The sequence below is a fragment of the Tupaia chinensis genome, unplaced genomic scaffold (genome assembly GCF_000334495.1).
Source record: "Tupaia chinensis unplaced genomic scaffold, TupChi_1.0 Scaffold000605_1, whole genome shotgun sequence".
Taxonomy (NCBI): domain Eukaryota; kingdom Metazoa; phylum Chordata; class Mammalia; order Scandentia; family Tupaiidae; genus Tupaia; species Tupaia belangeri.
In genome coordinates, this window is record NW_006160123.1 from 2,725,031 (window position 1) to 2,742,436 (window position 17,406).

General features: G+C 46.2%; 1 protein-coding gene across 1 annotated transcript in view; it reads left to right on the forward strand.

The window, feature by feature from the left end:
* The first annotated feature begins 109 nt into the window (after positions 1-109).
* The window catches only part of DNAJC17 (DnaJ heat shock protein family (Hsp40) member C17), a 37,577-nt gene continuing 20,280 nt past the window's right edge, over positions 110-17,406 (forward strand). The window contains exon 1 of the mRNA XM_006158684.3: positions 110-242. Within this exon, the coding sequence (XP_006158746.1) occupies positions 165-242 (78 nt within the window). The 5' untranslated portion in view covers positions 110-164. The remainder of the gene's footprint in view (positions 243-17,406) is intronic.

The following is a 17,406-nucleotide window of genomic DNA, read 5'->3' on the forward strand; positions in this document are numbered from 1 at the left end:
CTGGGAGTCGTAGTTCTTTCACGACAGTTTCTCCACTTCCCACTCAGACAAGCCTGACCCAGAGTACTACAATTCCCAGGAGGCTAAGCGCCATGCGGCCGGCTGGGGCCACGCACGCTTAGACTCTTGGGAGTTGTAGTACGAGTCCAGTCAGGTCTGGAACCATGGCGGTGACCAAGGAGCTCTTAGACATGGATCTGTACGCGCTGTTAGGCATTGAGGAGAAGGCGGTGGACAAAGAGGTGAGGATGGTGGTGAGGAAAGCTGATCCTGAGCGGCCTGGCGGCCCTTCCTGTCCTGGCGCCTCGCCTCGCAGTAGGCACCGGCATTCCAGGTTCGGCCCGCCTGGCTGGGAGCTAGGGCGGCCCGACGGCCACGGAAGCTTCGCTGTTAGACTTTTTCGGACGATGTGAGAGCCATACGAGGAAGGGGGTCACGGAGTGCCCCTCGCATTGGGTGGCTGTTCTCTTCCTGTGGCTTCTGTCCAGGAGAGACCGCGGGGAACCTGGGAGAGAGAGCCCTCCTCTCTGCGCCTGCGCAGTCTCAGCCTCGGCGTCCCTGAAGGTGTTTTATTTCAGCTTTCTCCTGCAAGCTGATTAACTTTACTTAGAGCCTACGGCGGAAGGATGAACTCTTGGGGCTTCTTGACTGCTTCCTTAACACCACATTGGCGGTGTGACCTATGAGCTAGCTGTGTCTGTTTTTATTTTCATTTGGCTCTTTTCAAACAGCAGATGCTTAGCTCTTTCCTTTCCCAGCACGTTCTAGTTTTGGGCCCAAGCCAGGAGTTGAGTAAGTCAGGTGGCTTGACAGTCCACCTACATTAGTGCTGCTAAAGGGACCAGGGCGTGAAACTGTTCAAGCTGGACTTAAGATTTCCGTTATGGGGGCAGGGAGCAGTGGATGGCATAATGGTTGCGTGGCTGGCTTCCCACATGGCCGACCACTGTTAGAATCCTGGACCTGGTAGCTTCATAAATCACACTGGGCGCATGTGCATGCATACCCAAGATCCCAGGAGGAGAATGGAGGAAAAGGGATTGCTGCGTGGCCATCCCTGCAGGGGGATGATTTTTCACCTTCCCTCTCACCGACTTTGTCTCTCTTGCTCTCTGGGGAGCACACACGCTCTGAGGCAAAAGACCTCGACAAAAATAATAACAATAACAATAATAATAATAATAAATCTGTTATCAGGCCCACTTGTGGCATAGTGGTTAAGGAAGCTAGGTCCCAGGTGGCTGACTGAGCAACTTGGGTCCTGGACCCAGCAGCTTATAAATCACACCTAGTGCATGTGCAAGTGTGCCTAAACTCCTGAGAGGAAAATGGAGAAGGGATTGGCCCGTGGGCCCCAAGATGCTGGGATGGGGCAGTGATTTCTCACTTTCCCTCTATAGGGTGGGGCAGTGATTTCTCACTTTCCCTCTCTCTGCCTGTCTTTCCTGACACATGCCCTATGGTAAAAACCTAAAAACAAACAAACAAAAAACAAACAAAAACTTAAAAATCCCAGACGAAAAATAATGGATGTGGAATGGAAGGTTGGTCATTCCCCCAGGCCCAGAGGAATGCTTTCTCACTTTCTTTTTCTCCCTCTGTCTGGTGAGAACAGGCACCCTACAACAAATTTTAAAAAAACGTTTAATTTGTTCTTTTTCTTGCCATAGGGCACATGCACTAGCCAGAGAGAGACAGACAGACACAGAGAGAGGGGAAAGTGAGAAATCACAACCCCTTTACTCCCCAGGGAATGGCCAAGAATAATCCCTTCTCCTCCATTCTCTCAGGAGTTCGGACACACACACATGTGCCAGGTGTGTATTTCAAGTCACAGGATCCACAACTCAAACTGCTCAGTCAGTCATTTGGGATCCAGGCCATAGGCTGGCCTGGTGTTTAGCTTACTTCACTTAATGTTGTGGAGGTTCATCCATGTTGCAGCATGTGTCAGAATTTCACTTTTTAAAATTTTATTATTAACCATTCTTAAGTTTATTCATTTTTTTTCTTTTTTTTTTTTTTTTGTGAGAGGTTTTTGCTATAGGGCGCGTGCGCTCGCCAGACAGACAGAGAGAGACAGAGAGATAGAAAGCAGGAAATCACCCCCCAGGGGGGATGGCCACGCCACAATCCCTTCTCCTCCATTCTCCTCTCGGGATCTTGGGCACGTACGCACACGCGCCCGGCGTGAGTTTGAGCCACCGGGTCCGGGACTCGAACCGCGGTCGACTACGTGGGAGTCCAGCGACATAGCCATTACGCTAACTGCTGGTCCCAAGTTTATTCATTTCTTGACAGAAAGCAAGAGAGACAGGGACCCTCCAACAGTGTCTTGTCATACCATGATCCTCACCTTCAGCCTTCTAACCAGCCCATGAGTATGGGCATAATCGTGGGTGTGCCCAGCATAGAACTTAATTCCCATCTTTTTCCATTTAAAAACTTTTTTTAAATGTAATTTTAGGGGACCAGCAGTTAGCATAATGGCTATGTCGCTGACTACCATGTAGTTGACTGCAGTTCGTGTCCCAGACTCGGTGGCTTAAAACTCAGGCCGGGCGCGTGTGCGTGCATGCCCAAGATCCTGAGAGGAGAATGGAGGAGAAGGGATTGTGGCGTGGCCATCCTCCTGGGGGATGATTTCTTGCTTTCTGTCTCTGTCTGTCTGACGAGCGCACGTACCCTATAGCAAAAATCTCTCTCTAAAAAAAATAATTAATTAAAAAAATGTAATTTTAGTTTTTATCTTTATTACTATTATTTTTTTATTTGACCAGAGAGAAACACAGAGAGAGAAGAAAAGGGCAAACTACTCAATCTGGGATTCAAACTGCAGGTGGCCATGTGCCAGTCTAGCACCTTAACCTACCATGCCACCTGCTGGCCCCAAACTTAATTCCTCTTTAAGGTTGCATAATGTTTTATTTTATATATACACTGTATTTTGTTTATCCATTCATCTGTCAGTGGATGTTTGTTTCACTTTTTGGCTGTTATGAATGAAGCTAGTATAAATAATAAAGGTGTACAGATCTGTTTGAGTCCCCATTTCAAATTTTCTTTTTTTTTTTTTTTAATTTATGAATTTTTTTTTTTTTTTTTTTGGAGAGATTTTCGCTATAGGGCGCGTGCGCTCCCCAGACAGACAGAGAGAGACAGAGAGACAGAAAGCAAGAAATCACCCCCCAGGGGGGATGGTCACGCCACAATCCCTTCTCCTCCATTCTCCTCTCAGGATCTTGGGCACGCACGCACACACGCCTGGCATGAGTTTTAAGCCACCGGGTCCGGGACGCAAACCGCGGTCAACTACATGGGAGTCCAGCAACATAGCCATTACACTAACTGCTGGTTCCCTGGATCTGGGATTTGAACCACAGGCAGCCATGTTGGAATCCACTACCTTATCAAAATACCATCTGCTGGTCTACCACTTCAGATTCTTGTGGCTACATACCCAGAAGTAGAATTGCTGGGTGATCTGGTAATTTGTGTAATGTCATAGGAGTTGTCAGATTGTCTCTCACCAAGGCTGTGTCATTTAACCTTTCCACCAGTAATGCACAAGGGCTTCGATTTTTCCATATCCTCACCAGTCCTTGTTATTTTCTTTTTTGGATAATAACCATCCTAGTGGGTATGCTTTAGGACCCTTACACTTGCTAATCTTGCTAGAACATTCTTCCTTTGAGCATTTATACTATTACTTCCATACCTTATTCAGATTTCCATTCAGATATCACCCCCTTGGGGCTGGCAGGTGGCATGGTGGTTATGGCCTGGACTCTCACATGGTCAACCACTGTTTGAGATCTGGACCTGGTGGCTTGCTTCCTCATTTTTCCTTTCTCTCTCTGTTCAAATTAAAATAATAATAATAATAATAATGATGTTCTTTCTTTTTTAGAGAAAGATAAGGCATTCGCGCTTGCTGGAATAAGAGAGACAGAGAAACAGAAAGCAAGAAATCACCCCCTGGAGGGATGGCCACGCCACGATCCCCTCTCCTCTGGTCTCCTGTCATGATTTTGGGCACACGCCCACAAGCACCTGGTGTGAATTTCAAACCATCAGGTTCAGGACTTGAACTGCGGTTGGTCGTTTGAGAGTCCAGCGATGGAACCTTTATGCCATCTGCTATTCCCCTGTAGTGTATTTCTTTAATTTTTTTTTTTCTCTTGCTATAAGAAGAAAAGGACAGAAAGAGAGAAAACACCCCCCAGGGGGTTGGCCACACTACAATCCCTTCTCTTTCATTTTCCTTCTGGGACTTCAGGCATACACACACACACACGCACACACACACACACGCACACACACGCACTCACACACACGTGTCCTGTGTTTTTCTCAACCCACGAGGTCTGGGACTCAAACTGCATATTTGGCTGTGTGGAATCCAGCCATGGTAACCACCAGGCTCTGAAGCCAGCGAAAGGGCCCATCTTTATTTTATTTATTTATTTATTTATAGGCTTTTGCCATAGGATACATGTGCTTACTGGAGAGAGACAGAGGGAAAGTGAGAAATCACACCCCTAGGGAAATGGCCACACTGCAGTTTCTTCTCCTCCATTCTCCTGTCAGGATTTTAGGCATGCATACACATATGCCCAGCATGAGATTTAAGTCACTGGTTCCAGGATTTGAACATGGTAGTCCAGCAATGCAACCATTACACCATCTAATTATCCACTTACAGATTTTTAAACATGAATAAAAGATAAAAGACATTTCATGTGTGAAAAGGAAAATTTGCTAAAAATTAGCAATGATATAGGGATTTGTGCTTAAAATCACAGTTTACCTCTACATACAACATCTGTGTAAATTTTTAATATCAAAAGTAAGATTTCTGTAAAACACTTCTGAAATAAAGAGTCTAATAACTTATACTTTAGTTTACATGTAAATTCCTTATAAGTTAAAACATTTAAGACTATATAATTCTCCATTATTATTTTTTTTGAGAGTTTTTTTTTTTTTTCTATAGGGCGTGTGTGCTCGCCAGAGACAGAGAGATAGAAAAACACGGTCAGCTACATGAGAGTTCAGCGACATAGCCATTACATTAACTGCTGATCCCAAGGAGCCCAACATCTTAAAATATAGAGACTAAATGTTGCTAGTTCTCCTAGAAAGTTTGTTTCCTAATCAAATTGTGATTTTCTAGAAAGAACCTTAGTACAGAAAGTAGTACTCTTTATCACTAATTTTTTTCCTAAGAATTATTTACCTAATTTTATTTATTGTTTTTATAATTTTCTATAGTGCACATGTGCTTACCAGAGAGAAAGAGAGAGAGAGAGAGAGAGAGAGAGAGAAAGTGAGAAAACAAGCCTGCAGGTCTGGGGACTTGCACTGTAGTGAGAGCCCAGTACTTTAACCACCATACCACCTGCTTGTCCTCAAGAGAGATTTTTGCTATAGGGCATGTGCACTCATTGGAGAGAGAGAGACAGAGGGCAAGAAATCACCCCCTACCCTGGGGTGATTGCCACGCTGCAATCCCTTCTCCTCTGTTCTCTTGGGATTTTGGGCACACGTGTGCCCAGCCTGAGTTTCAAGCTGCCAGGCGTGGGACTTGAACTGTGGTCGACTCTGGGAATCCAGAGACGTAACCATTATGCCATCTCATGGTCCTGGTCTTACTAATCTTAATAAGTAAGGCCAAGAATTTTTGCTTGTGACATTTACCGTATGTTGAGGTAAATGGAAATCATAGTCCAGAACATTGAGAAATGGTGGAACTCGTAAATGTGCCTTCATAGTCACCTCTGTACTTGTAAGCAGTTAAGAAAGTGACCTTTAGAGTCTGACTCTGGGTACTAGCTCCATACTGACTAGTCTGTGACCTTGAGCAAATATTAAACCTCTCTGTGCCTTGGTTAACCATAGGCAAATAAGAATGATGGTAGTCCCTCCTTGATGACATTGTTGTGAGGTTTGATCCTCGTGAAGAAAGCACTTGGCACAGTGCGTGACACAGAGTGCGTGCACGCTGCGCGTTAGCTCTGGCTATTTTGATTGTTAGGCCACCCTCCATACACCATAAATTTTAAAGTCAAATACAGATCATCCCCTACTCGTGTCCAAGGTTATCCTCCACTCCTTCCTTCTTGCTCATGTCAGTCCTGGCTGATTAGTGCTTATTCACCTAACCACACAGGAGTGATTCTTGATTGAGGCAGGGATCAAGGTAGAAAGAGGTAGGGAATCAAGACTAACAAAATAGGGGTCACCAGAGTTTAGTTCAGATCAACAAATTAATAGATGAGGTACTGTGTGGGCACGGTGGGACTCTGAGGTGAGTAAGCTGTCACTTCTATGTTCTGACAGCTCACAGCGCAGTAAACAGTGAACTATGAGGCAGAATGAAAGAGGTTCGTAAAAGTGTAAGAGGGCCCAGCCACGGTGGTGTGCACTGCTAAGATGCTGTGTTCACCAGGCTGTGACCACACGGGAGGTCCAGGTCTGATAGCTGGTCCAACCTGAACGTTGGGTGCGATGGCATGTGTCTGTAATCCCAGTGACTCAGGGAGACAGGCAGGAGGGCTGCGAGCTTAAGGCTAGCCTGGCAGCAAACTGACATCCTAGTTTTTTTGTGGAGAGGTTTTTGCTGTAGGGCACTTGTGCTCGCCAGAAAGACAGAGACAGAGAGACAGAAAGGGAGAAATCCCCCCCCGGGGGGATGGCCGCGCTGCAATCCCTTCTCCATTCTCCTCTCAGGATCTTGGGCACGCATGCATACGTGCCTGGCATGAGTTTAAGCCACTGGGTCCAGGACTCGAACCACGGTTGACTACATGGTAGTCCAACGACATAGCCATTATGCCAACTTCTGGTCCCCTGACATCCTATCTGGAAGCCTGCTGTGGTAGGGTGCACCTGTGGTCCCAGTTACTTGAGAGGGGGAGGCAGGAGGATTATGACACAGTGAGACCCTGTCTTTTACAAAACATGTGTACAAGGAAGATGCTGTAGGTGTAAAGAAGACAATGTGATCCATGTGATTGGCAGGATCAGGGGACACTTCTCTGAGGAAAGATTTTTGTGTAAATCCTTGAAGAAAGAAAAGATGATCTCACAGCAGAGTTAGAAAAGGTCTTCATGTTCATTTACTCTCCTCATTTTATCCACAGGAGGATAGAAATCCAGAGAGGTTATGAAGCTTATGCAGGACCATACAGTGAATAAGCATCAGGCCCAGCCTGCAGCCCCAGTTTAATATTCTTTCCACTCCTGTGCAGCCTATGGATCTGTTTTTCTGTCTGGGAGCCTTTCCTTTCATTTGAAGTCCTCCAAAGGGTATATAGCTTTCTCTGTCTTGGTCGGTATTACTTGGTGAAGCCAGTATACATCTGATTGAAAATGCATTTTGAGGGCCAGCCGGGGACATAAGTAAATTAGGTGGCTGAATCACACATGGCCAATTTTGTGGTTCGAGTCCTGGATCCAGCAGCTTGAGAAACACACCAGGGACTTGTGCGTGCTTGTCTGAAATCCCAAGAGGAAAGTGGAAGAGAAGGGATTGTGGCATGGCATCCCCTGGGTAATGATTTCTCGCTTTCTCTTTTTCTCTTTCTCTCTCTGTCTCTCTCTGGTAGCACATGAGCCCTACAGCAAAATAAAACAAAAAAAACTAAAAAAATTGTTTCTTATAATTTAAGAAAAACTTTTTTTTTTTTTTTTGAACTAAAAAAATGGTTTCTTATAATTTAAGAAAAACGTTTTTTTTTTTTTTTTTGCTAGAAGGTGCATGTGCTCACGAGAGAGAGAGAGAGAAAGGGAGCCAGGGAAAAGAGAAAGCATCCACCCCAATGGAGTTTGGTCACACCTCAGTTCCTTCTTCTTTATCTCCCTCCTTTTGGGATATTGGGCACATATGCACTTGGGCTTTGTGTGTGTCTCAAGCCACCAGATCAGGATCTCAAACCAGGTTGCTGGCTGTGTGGTATTTGGCTGCCTTAACTACCAGGTCATGGAGCAGACCTGCTTCTTAAAAAGTTAAGAGTTGGTTTGGAGGGACCAACAGATGGCATAATGGTTATGTCACTGGAATCCTACAGTCGACTGCAATTCGAATCCGGACCCAACAACTTAAAGCTCACACCAGGCACATGTGGGTGCGTGACCAAAATCCTGAGAGGAGAATGGAAAAGAAGGGATTGTGGTGTGGCCATCCCCTCAGGAGGTGAGTTCTCACTTTCTATCTCTCTGTCTCTCTCTCTCTCTCCCATGAGCACACGTGCCCTATAGCAAAAATCTCTCTAGGGGCTGGTAGGTGGCGTGGCAGTTAAAGGTGCTTGGACACCCACATGGCCAACCATGGTTCAAGTCCTGGACCTGGTGACTTCCCTTTTCACTTTCCCTTTCTCTAGTCAAACTGGAAAATAATAACAATAATAAATACGGTTAAAATAATTATTTTTAAAAAATCTCTCTTTAAAAAAAAAGAATTGTTGGGACCAACAGCTGGCATAATAGCTGTGTCGCTAGACTCCCATGTAGTCGACCAAGGATCGAGTCCTGGACTCGGGGGCTTATACTCATACTGGGCATGTGTGCATGTGTGCCCAAGATCCTGAGAGGAGAATGGAGGAGAAGGGATTGCGGCGTGACCATCCCCCCTGGGGGGTGATTTCTCACTGTCTGTCTCTCTGTCTCTCTCTCTCTCTATCTCTTTTTCTCTCTCGCTCTGTTCCTCTCTGGTCAAATGTAAATAAATAAATACATAAATAAACAAAGTTAAATAAAATAATTCTTTAAAAAAAGATGTATTAATGGTTTTTCTTTTTAAAAATAAGTATTTTATTTAACTTAATTTATTTAATTATTTTAATTTGACCAGAGAGGAACAGAGCGAGAGAGAAAAAGAGATAGAGAGAGAGAGAGAAAGTGAGAAAGCAAGCAAGCCTCCAGGTTCGGGACTCCAACCACGGTCGGCTATGTGGGAGTCCAGCACACTCTAACCACCATGCCACCTGCTGGCCTCATAAATAAAATAATTCTTTTAAAAAAAGAAGAATTGGTTTGTATGATGGAGGACAGAGAAAGGTGTCAGGGAGCAGAACGAGTGTGAAGCAACAGGAGTAAAAGTGTCTGGTATGACACACAATGGGGCATCACCCTGGGTGTGCTGAGGATGTCACAGGAGACGAATCTGAAAAACGTGCGTTTGGGCCTCTAGGCCCTGGTGGTTAGACTTGATTCTGTGGGCATTAGGAACCCTTCTGCATTTGAGGTGAGCCTGATGCCATCCGCTGTCTCCAAAGAGAACTTTTCCCAAAGCCTCTTATCTCTAGACCAACCGCTGAGGCCTCGAGGTTGGGCACCGATGGGCACTGAGCCTGGTTTCTCTTGAAGACTGTCATTTGCTCACCCAGGGCTTGACCAGTGCGGGGTGGTTCTAGCGCCAGCCTCCAAGCCCTCTCAGTATCTCTCTGATGGTTAACTCACTCTTGGCTGAAGCTGTCTGGCTGAAGCTCTGGAAGTTTGAAGTTTCTTGGCTGCCTGTTCAGTATGATTCATTTGTATTCATGAGTTGTAAGCCATTCATTAGCATTCAAGATAATACCTCCTATTTATATGACACCAAAGTGCTTTCACATGAATTATCTCATTTGATGTGATCTTCAAAACAAGCCTGTGAGGTAGGCTAGGACTATTAGCTCCATTTTATAGGTGAGAAAACGAAGTCTCAAAGAGTTTGATTTGCCCAGCCTAAGGTGGCTAGTAAATGCAGAACCCCTGCCCAAACCTGAATTTTCTACTCCTCTCTCAGAGCTTTTTCCATGACCCACATGGCAGGAGCAACAAGAGGCGGGTCTGTGGGCCTCAGAGAGCCTCACGGCTCTGTTGGGGACACCTGTGGAGACTGGTCCCTCTGCGTGGAAAGCTGCCGACTTGGGTAAACCCGCAGGTACTGAGCCGATCTGGACAGCCTGAGGAAGTGGGTCAGCCTCCCACAGCACGTTTGCAGCTCCGCCGAGGCGGCATTCACAGTGTCTTCCGTTTGCATAGCTGCTTCCCCTCTTCTTGCTATTCATGGATACAGTTATTTATTTTATTTTTTGAAAGATTTATTTAATTTTACTTATTATTTTTTGGAGAAGTTTTTGCTATAGGGCGTGTGCGCTCGCCAGGAAGACAGAGAGAGACAGAGAGATAGAAAGCGAGAAATCACCCCCCAGGGGGGATGGCCGTGCCACAATCCCTTCTCCTCCATTCTCCTCTTGGGATCTTGGGCACGCACGCACACGCGCCCCGCATGAGTTTAAGCCACCGGGTCCGGGACTCAAACCGCAGTCGACTACATGAGAGTCCAGTGACATAGCCATTATGCCAACTGCTGGTCTCTATTTTTGTTATTTTTTAATTTGACCAGAGAGAGAGATGGAAAGTGAGAAGGCAAGCCATTAGGGCCAGGACTCAAACTGTGGTCAGCCATGTGGGAGTCCAGCCCCTTAACCACCACACTACCTACCTGCCCCCCATAAGTACTGTTATCTATTTTCTTTAAATCAGCTCATTTTTACTAAGATAAATTTGTTTAAAATGGAAAGCACTGCAATAAAGGGGGGAAAATAGAGACCTAGGGAGGACCAGAGCCCAGAGAGGAGTTCTACAAGACCCTGGGAGAAGGCAAGGACTGGGCGGAGTGGCCTTGGGGCTGGGGACACGAGTCTGTAGGCTTGAAGGTGACAGCAGGCAGTGGGTTGAGGTGAAGGGCAGTCAGACTCAGGGTATCTGGCAGAGCTGGAGGGCAGGAATCTATAAGCTGAGAAGAAGATGGAAGGGATTTGGGGGTCTGAGCCTGATATAGGGATGCTTAGATAAGGGTGGGAGGGAGGAGGCAGGGTCTGAAAGAAGAGCTGAGGCTGGGCTCCTGGAAAGGAGCTGGTTTGGGAAGAAGGCTAAAGCGGGGAGCGGGGCAGGACAGGGGTTGAGGCCCAGGAGGGAGGCTGTAGTTTAAATACATGTGTCAGCCCAGCTGTGGTGGAGTGCATTAGTTGACACTGCTATTTGGCAGGCTGAGGCCTGGATTCAACTCCTGGCCCACCCTATAAGCCAGGCTCAGTTGCTCTCCTATGATGCGAGATACTGGGAGATTGAAGTGGGAGGATTATGACAGAGCAAGACTCCATTTAAGGGGAGGCCTAGAAGTGAGAGCCCAAAGGATGGGAGGAGCTAAAGAGTGACCTCAGGGATGAGCTGAGGGCCAGATCCCAAAGGGGGGATCAGAGCCAGCATCTGGGAAGAAGGAGGCCAGGCCCAATGAGTGCATGGTCCTAGTCGTTCCAGTCACAGGTCCCGGTCCTGAGAGGGGACCATGGGCTTGGTTAGCAGCTTAAGAGTGTCAGTATGAGGTCTGGATTTCCCAGAACCATCTTGGTACCACATTTGGGGGGCATTGAACTGAAGGGCTGGTCTGGGGGTGGCTGGTTCCCTATACGTGTTGTATTTGGGGATTTCTCTGTAGTGTCCTGTCAGGGTGGGCCTCGGGCAGAAAGGAATGAAGGTGGCCAGGCTTTTAAGCAGAGAGGACTTTTAGATTAAGTGCCCTGACCTCCGTGGTTCCCTTCCTGCCAGTGACGTCAGGCAGTCACATACTCTCTGGCCTTCCTACCAGTAAGGGAATGAGCAGACGTCTGCCTCCCCCGGGCCTGGGGAGAAGCCATGGCCCAGGCTGTAATTACTGCCGGCTCCCATTCCTGGACCCGGGCCTGGTAATGGATCTCTAGGTGACTCACCTGGGGCGGTTTGTTCATTTGGTACCTGCTGTCACACTCTCCTGTCACACTCACCCCTTATCTGAGTCTAGGCTCTCAGCCTGGTTTTTGAGAATCAGGTCTAATTACGCATACCACTGACTTCCCTGGCTCCAACTTGTATTAGACAAGAGACAGCAGCCTTTAAAAAAGTAACGATCTCCTCTTTGTAGGGCCCTGACTTTTAAGTTAACGATGTCTACTTTACATTTATTGGACCCTTTAGCGCCTTGCTTTTCCAGGTGACTCAGGAGTTCTTTCCCTTCAAGAGGAGAAGCTGGAGACAGACAGATGTCAGAGGTCCTGCTGTGGGCCTGGGGCAGAGCCCAGTGGAGGTGGCAGGAGACCCAGCTCCCAGCTCCCAGCCCCCTCGCGGGCTCTGGGCTCTGTGCTCAGGGTGCTGAGAGTGGTAGAACCAGTTCTAGAGCTTGGGAAGGGCTGGTGGCTGTGCGGGTTACTCATTCTTCCCCTGTGATGTGAGCTGTGGGGGTAACGTTAGATCCTATTGTGGTCATCCTGGCACCTCTACCTCAGTAATTTCTTCCCTGTTCCAGACGTGGTTTTTTAAGAGGAAGTGTTGGCAGGTAGAAGGGAGGATTGTGAAATAGCGATGAGGTCTCCCAGGGTCAGGATGGCACCCACTCCCTGCTCCTCCTCAGTGGACCTGGAGTAATTGACATCGGTGAAAGATACTTCCTAATTGTGTCTTGGTTGAAAACAAATGATTGCCCCTTTGACTCAACAGAAATGTACAGTGTGCCTACTGAGTGCTGGGTGCCATTCAGTGCACTGTTCAGGGACCTGGGACAAAGCTGAACTCCTTGCCCACAGAGTACATTCACTGTTTAAATTTTAGAATTATTTTATTTAACTTTATTTATTTATTTATTTTAATTTGACCAGAGAGAGACAGAGAGAGAGAAAATGAGAGAGCAAGCCGCCAGGTCGGGGACTTGAACTGCAGTTGGGCATATGGGAGTCCAGCGCCCTTAACTACCATGCCACCTGCCAACCCCAGAGTACGTTCACTTTTTAAAATTAAAAAAAAAATTTTTTAAAGAGAGATTTTTGCTTTAGGGTGCATGCATTTGCCAGAGAGACAGAGTGAGACAGAAAGACAAAAAGCAATAAATCACCCCCCAGGGCGACAGCCATGCCCTAGTCCTTTCTCCTCCATTCTCCTCTTGGGATTTTGGGCACAGATGCACACGTACCTGGCATGAGTTTAAGCCACTGGGTCCGCAGTTGACTACATGGAAGTCCAGCGACTTAACCATTATGCCATCTTCTGGTCCCAAAATTCACTTTATTTGTAGGGAGACCCCCCCCATACCTTCTTAAACCTTTGTGTTCTCATTTGAGGTACATTTCTAGAAACCATACCAGGAAGGACACAGCAGATTAGAAGCAATTCTTGGGCAGTGCTGGCTTCTGGCAGTCTGGTAGGGGCTGACTAGAGAGGAGAGAGAAATACCATGGAAGAGTAGAAATGAAGATCATCGCCACCCAGGGAAGCATGAGAAAAGCCTGCCCTTCTGCTCTCAGTAGCATGTGAACGCGTGACACTGTTGAGCATAATGGTCTGGATGATGATCCTGAGATGTTGAAGCCAGATTAAACTCCTCAGTGCCCTAAGATGCAAAAAGGAAGGTGATGTGGTAACCGGTAGATGTTAGAAAGCTAGTGAGAAAAGGACCAAGCTTCTGCATGTTGGAGTTTAAAGCGTCGTGAAGTTTACACTCATCTGACACCTTTGTCTTTCTGGGGCTGGGCCTTGGAGATGGCCTACTCTTCTGAAAAACCAGGTCTGGAGGGGCTGGCAGGTGGCGTGGTAGTTAAAGGCGCTGGATTCCCACATGGCTGATCACAGTGCAGGTCCTGGACCTGGCAACTTCCTTTCTTAATTTCCCTCTCTCTCTGTGCTTTACTCTGGTCAAATTAAAAATAACAATAATGGTAAATTAAATAAAGGAAAAAAAACAAAAAAAGCAGGTCTGGATAGGGGTCATAGGGTGGGGAGCTCTGAGCTGTCACCCAGCTCCTCCTCTTTGTGAAGTCTCAGGAATGCAGGTGCTCCTGAGTGGAGAGAGACCAGAGAACTTAGGAGAAACCTACAGGTAAAGAAGGGAACTGTGAGGGGAACCAGCAGTTAGCGTAATGGCTATGTCGCTGGACTCCCATGTAGTCAACCGCGGTTCGCATCCCGGACCCGGTGGCTTGGAACTCACTCCGGGCCTGTGTGCGTGCGTGCCCAAGATCCCGAGAGGAGAATGGAGGAGAAGGGATTGCGGCGTGACCATCCTCCCTGGGGGGTGATTTCTCGCTTTCTGTCTCTCTGCCTCTCTCTGTTTGTCTGTCTGTCTGTCTGGCGAGCGCACGTGCTGTATAGCGAAAACCTCCAAAAAAAAAAAAGGGAACTGTGAGCGTTAATGAATGACAGTACGGGAGCCTCTGGCAACTCGCTGTGGCTGCTTTAGCCTGGCCTAAATGAGCTCACTACTGGCAGGTGCAGTTTCATGGAGCAATTTCCAAGCTGGGATTCCTGCATTTTCAGTCCTGTATCTTTATTTTTCTTTAAGAATTATTTAATTTTATTTATTGTCGTTATTATTATTTTTTTAATTTGATGAGAGAGAGAAAGTGAGAAAGCAAGCCGCCAGGTCCGGGATTTGCAGTAGTGCTGACCATAGGGTCAGCCATGTGGGAGTCCAGCACTTTAACCACTGCGCCACCTGCCAGCCCTTCAGTTCTATATCTTTTTTTTCCTTCTTTTTATTTTATTTTTTAAAGAATTATTTTATTTAACTTTATTTATTTACTTAAATTTGACCAGAGAGGGACAGAGTGAGAGAGCGAGAGAGCGAGAGCAAGAGCGGGCAAATGGGAAAGCAAGCCACCAGGTCCGGGACCTGAACCACCTTCAACCACATAGGAGTCCGGTGCCCTTAACCACCACGCCACCTGCCAGCCCCCTTTTCCTTCTTTTTTGAAGGTTTTTGTCATAGGGCACATGTGCTCACTGGAGATAGGAGAGAGACAGACCGTGAGAAATCACGTCCCAGGGGGATGGCCACACCTCAGTTCCTTCTCCTCCATTTTCTTTATTTTTTTTTTCCTTCTCCATTTTCATCTCAGAATTTTGGACATACACACATGTACCCAGGGCGATTTTTAAGCCACTGAGCCTGGGACTCAAACTGTGGTCAACCCTGGGAGTTCAGTGCCTTAACCACCATGCCATTTGTTGGCCTCACTTTTTTTTTCCCTTCTTTTTTAAAAGATAGTGTCTTCCTAGGTTGCCCAGGCTGGCCTCAAACTCATATCCTCCTGCCTCAGCCTCCTGCATAGCTGGGACTGCAAGCACACAGCACCAGTCAGCAGTAGTCCTGTCTCTCTAGATCATGGTTGATTCCTCGATTTCTTTGTTCTCCTGAAAGTTCCTTTCCTTCCCAGCCTTGTCATAGTTAAGAGAAATATCATTGCACATTTTCACCCGAAATGTAGCTGCTTAAATTAAGCATAAGGTGGGATTATTTCAGAGTAAACAATATTGAGACCGGAAGCTTTTGCAAAGGCCTGCTTTGGGAGAGTTGTGTTTACATGATGAGCAATTCTTCAGGCAGCAGTCACAAAGCTGGGAATCCAGTTTGTAACACAAAGCACCAAACTCCAGGGCAACTGGTTCAAAGTCAAAACTGGCCTTCCAGGCTAAGACTGAGCAATGGGCCCTGCCCAGGACATGCCGAACAGCTAAATATAGTAATAACAAGTTAATCAGGACAGACACACCTGACCAACATTCTTAGGCCAGCGGGGTTTTGGTTCATGGCCACCCTGGACGATCTTGGGCTTCCTGCCTGTGCCTTCTGCTGTTTTTCTTTTTAGGTTTTTGCCATAGGGCATATGGGCTTGCTGGGGAGAGACAAAGAAAGGGAAAGTGAGAAATCTCCCTGCAGGGGGAGTTGGCCACACTGCAGTCTCTTCTCCTCCTGGGATTTTGGGCATCCACTCACACTTGCCTGGTGTGAATTTCAGGCCATCATGTCTAGGACTCTAACCATGATCAGCCATGTGGGAACCTAGTGCCTTAACCAATATACCACCTGCTGATCCCACCTTCTATTCTTTGAATGAGGTATTTCTGAGACCCTGAGGGCTAACCAGGGATTGAATTTTTAGATTGCCTTGCAGCAGATCTGAAGCCAGTCCTGTCCACTGAAAAATTTGAAATAAGTGGACTGTACCCATGGTGGAGCAGGGTTCATTCCAGAGCTCCTGCCAGGTTAGCGTTCTACGGGGCTGGTGTCAGTCTACCCTCTTAATCTGGAAGTAGGTGGTGAGGAGGTGCAGGGATTTTTATTGAGTGCCTAGTTTTTGACAGGTGTCTCATGTGGATTACCTTCTTTAATCCTTCCAGCTGTCCTATGCGGCGTGTAGTAGTTATTTTCCTCACTTCGTAGTTGAAGAACCTAAAACTGAGATTCAGCAATTTGCCCAAGACTGTGCTATTAGTATGTGGAAGATTCCGAATTTGAAAATGCAACCGTCAGACTCCAGAACCTTCTCTCTTATAGTGAACCATGCTGCCTCCTAGCTCAGAGTACTGAAAATAAGCTAAGGAACCCTGTTAAATTTTAGCAGGTTTTTTTTTTTTTTTTTTTTTTTTTTTAGAAAGTAACACCAGGTCATTGTAGAAAGTAAATATTGACAGTAACCCTTTCTTTTAGTAATAGGGAATTTAGATTCCCCATTTGGACTTTGATGATGTGAGTGGGGTGGGGCTCACTGTTCTTTCTATGGTATTTAGCTGGAGTGAAATTTTTGTTCTGTCTACAATAATGACTGCATGGCTTTTTTACTGAATGGACTCTGAATATCATAATTATCCCCTCATTAAGCCACTGCTTCCAAAATAATAATAGGATCTCTAAAAAGGGTAAACATTTCTATCTCAGACATCTTAAGAATTAAATAAATACTTATACTTCCAGAGCTTCAGGTATAGCTCGGCTTCTGGAGAAGTGCTAGAGAAGAAGTGCTTGCATTGGGAGCCAGCAGGTGGCAGCATAGTGACTAAGGGGCTGGCCTCCCATGTGGCCTACTGCAGTTGTCCTGGACAGGTGCAGGTGTGCCCAGAATCCTGAGACGAGAATGGGGAAGAAGGGATTGTGGTGTGGCCATCCCTGCTGGGGATGGGCTCGCACCATGAGTATAATGTAATTAACCATTTTTTTCCTTTTATAAATCATCTCCATGTTTTTTCTCTATTTTCTTGTAGTTTATTTTTTCCCTTAAGACTCTGAGTCCTTTATAAAGTAAGTATCATATTGCCTGTCATTTTTCATACAGACATTTTCCACAGTTTTCCTTTATCCTGTCTTTTAATTTTGTCCGTGACTTTTGACTTAAGAGAAATTATAAAAATGTATATAATATCATCTATTCATTGTGTGTGTGTGTGTGTGTGTGTGTGTGTGTGAGTGATTTTTTCCCTTACTTCATGTTTAGTAATTTCTTCCCTATCCTGAAAGTGATAATGGTACTATCATCTTCTTTCTTTTAGATTCTGTTAGTTTTTTTTTATTAATTTAATTTTTAAAATTTACTTTAATTTGACCAGAGAGGTACAGAA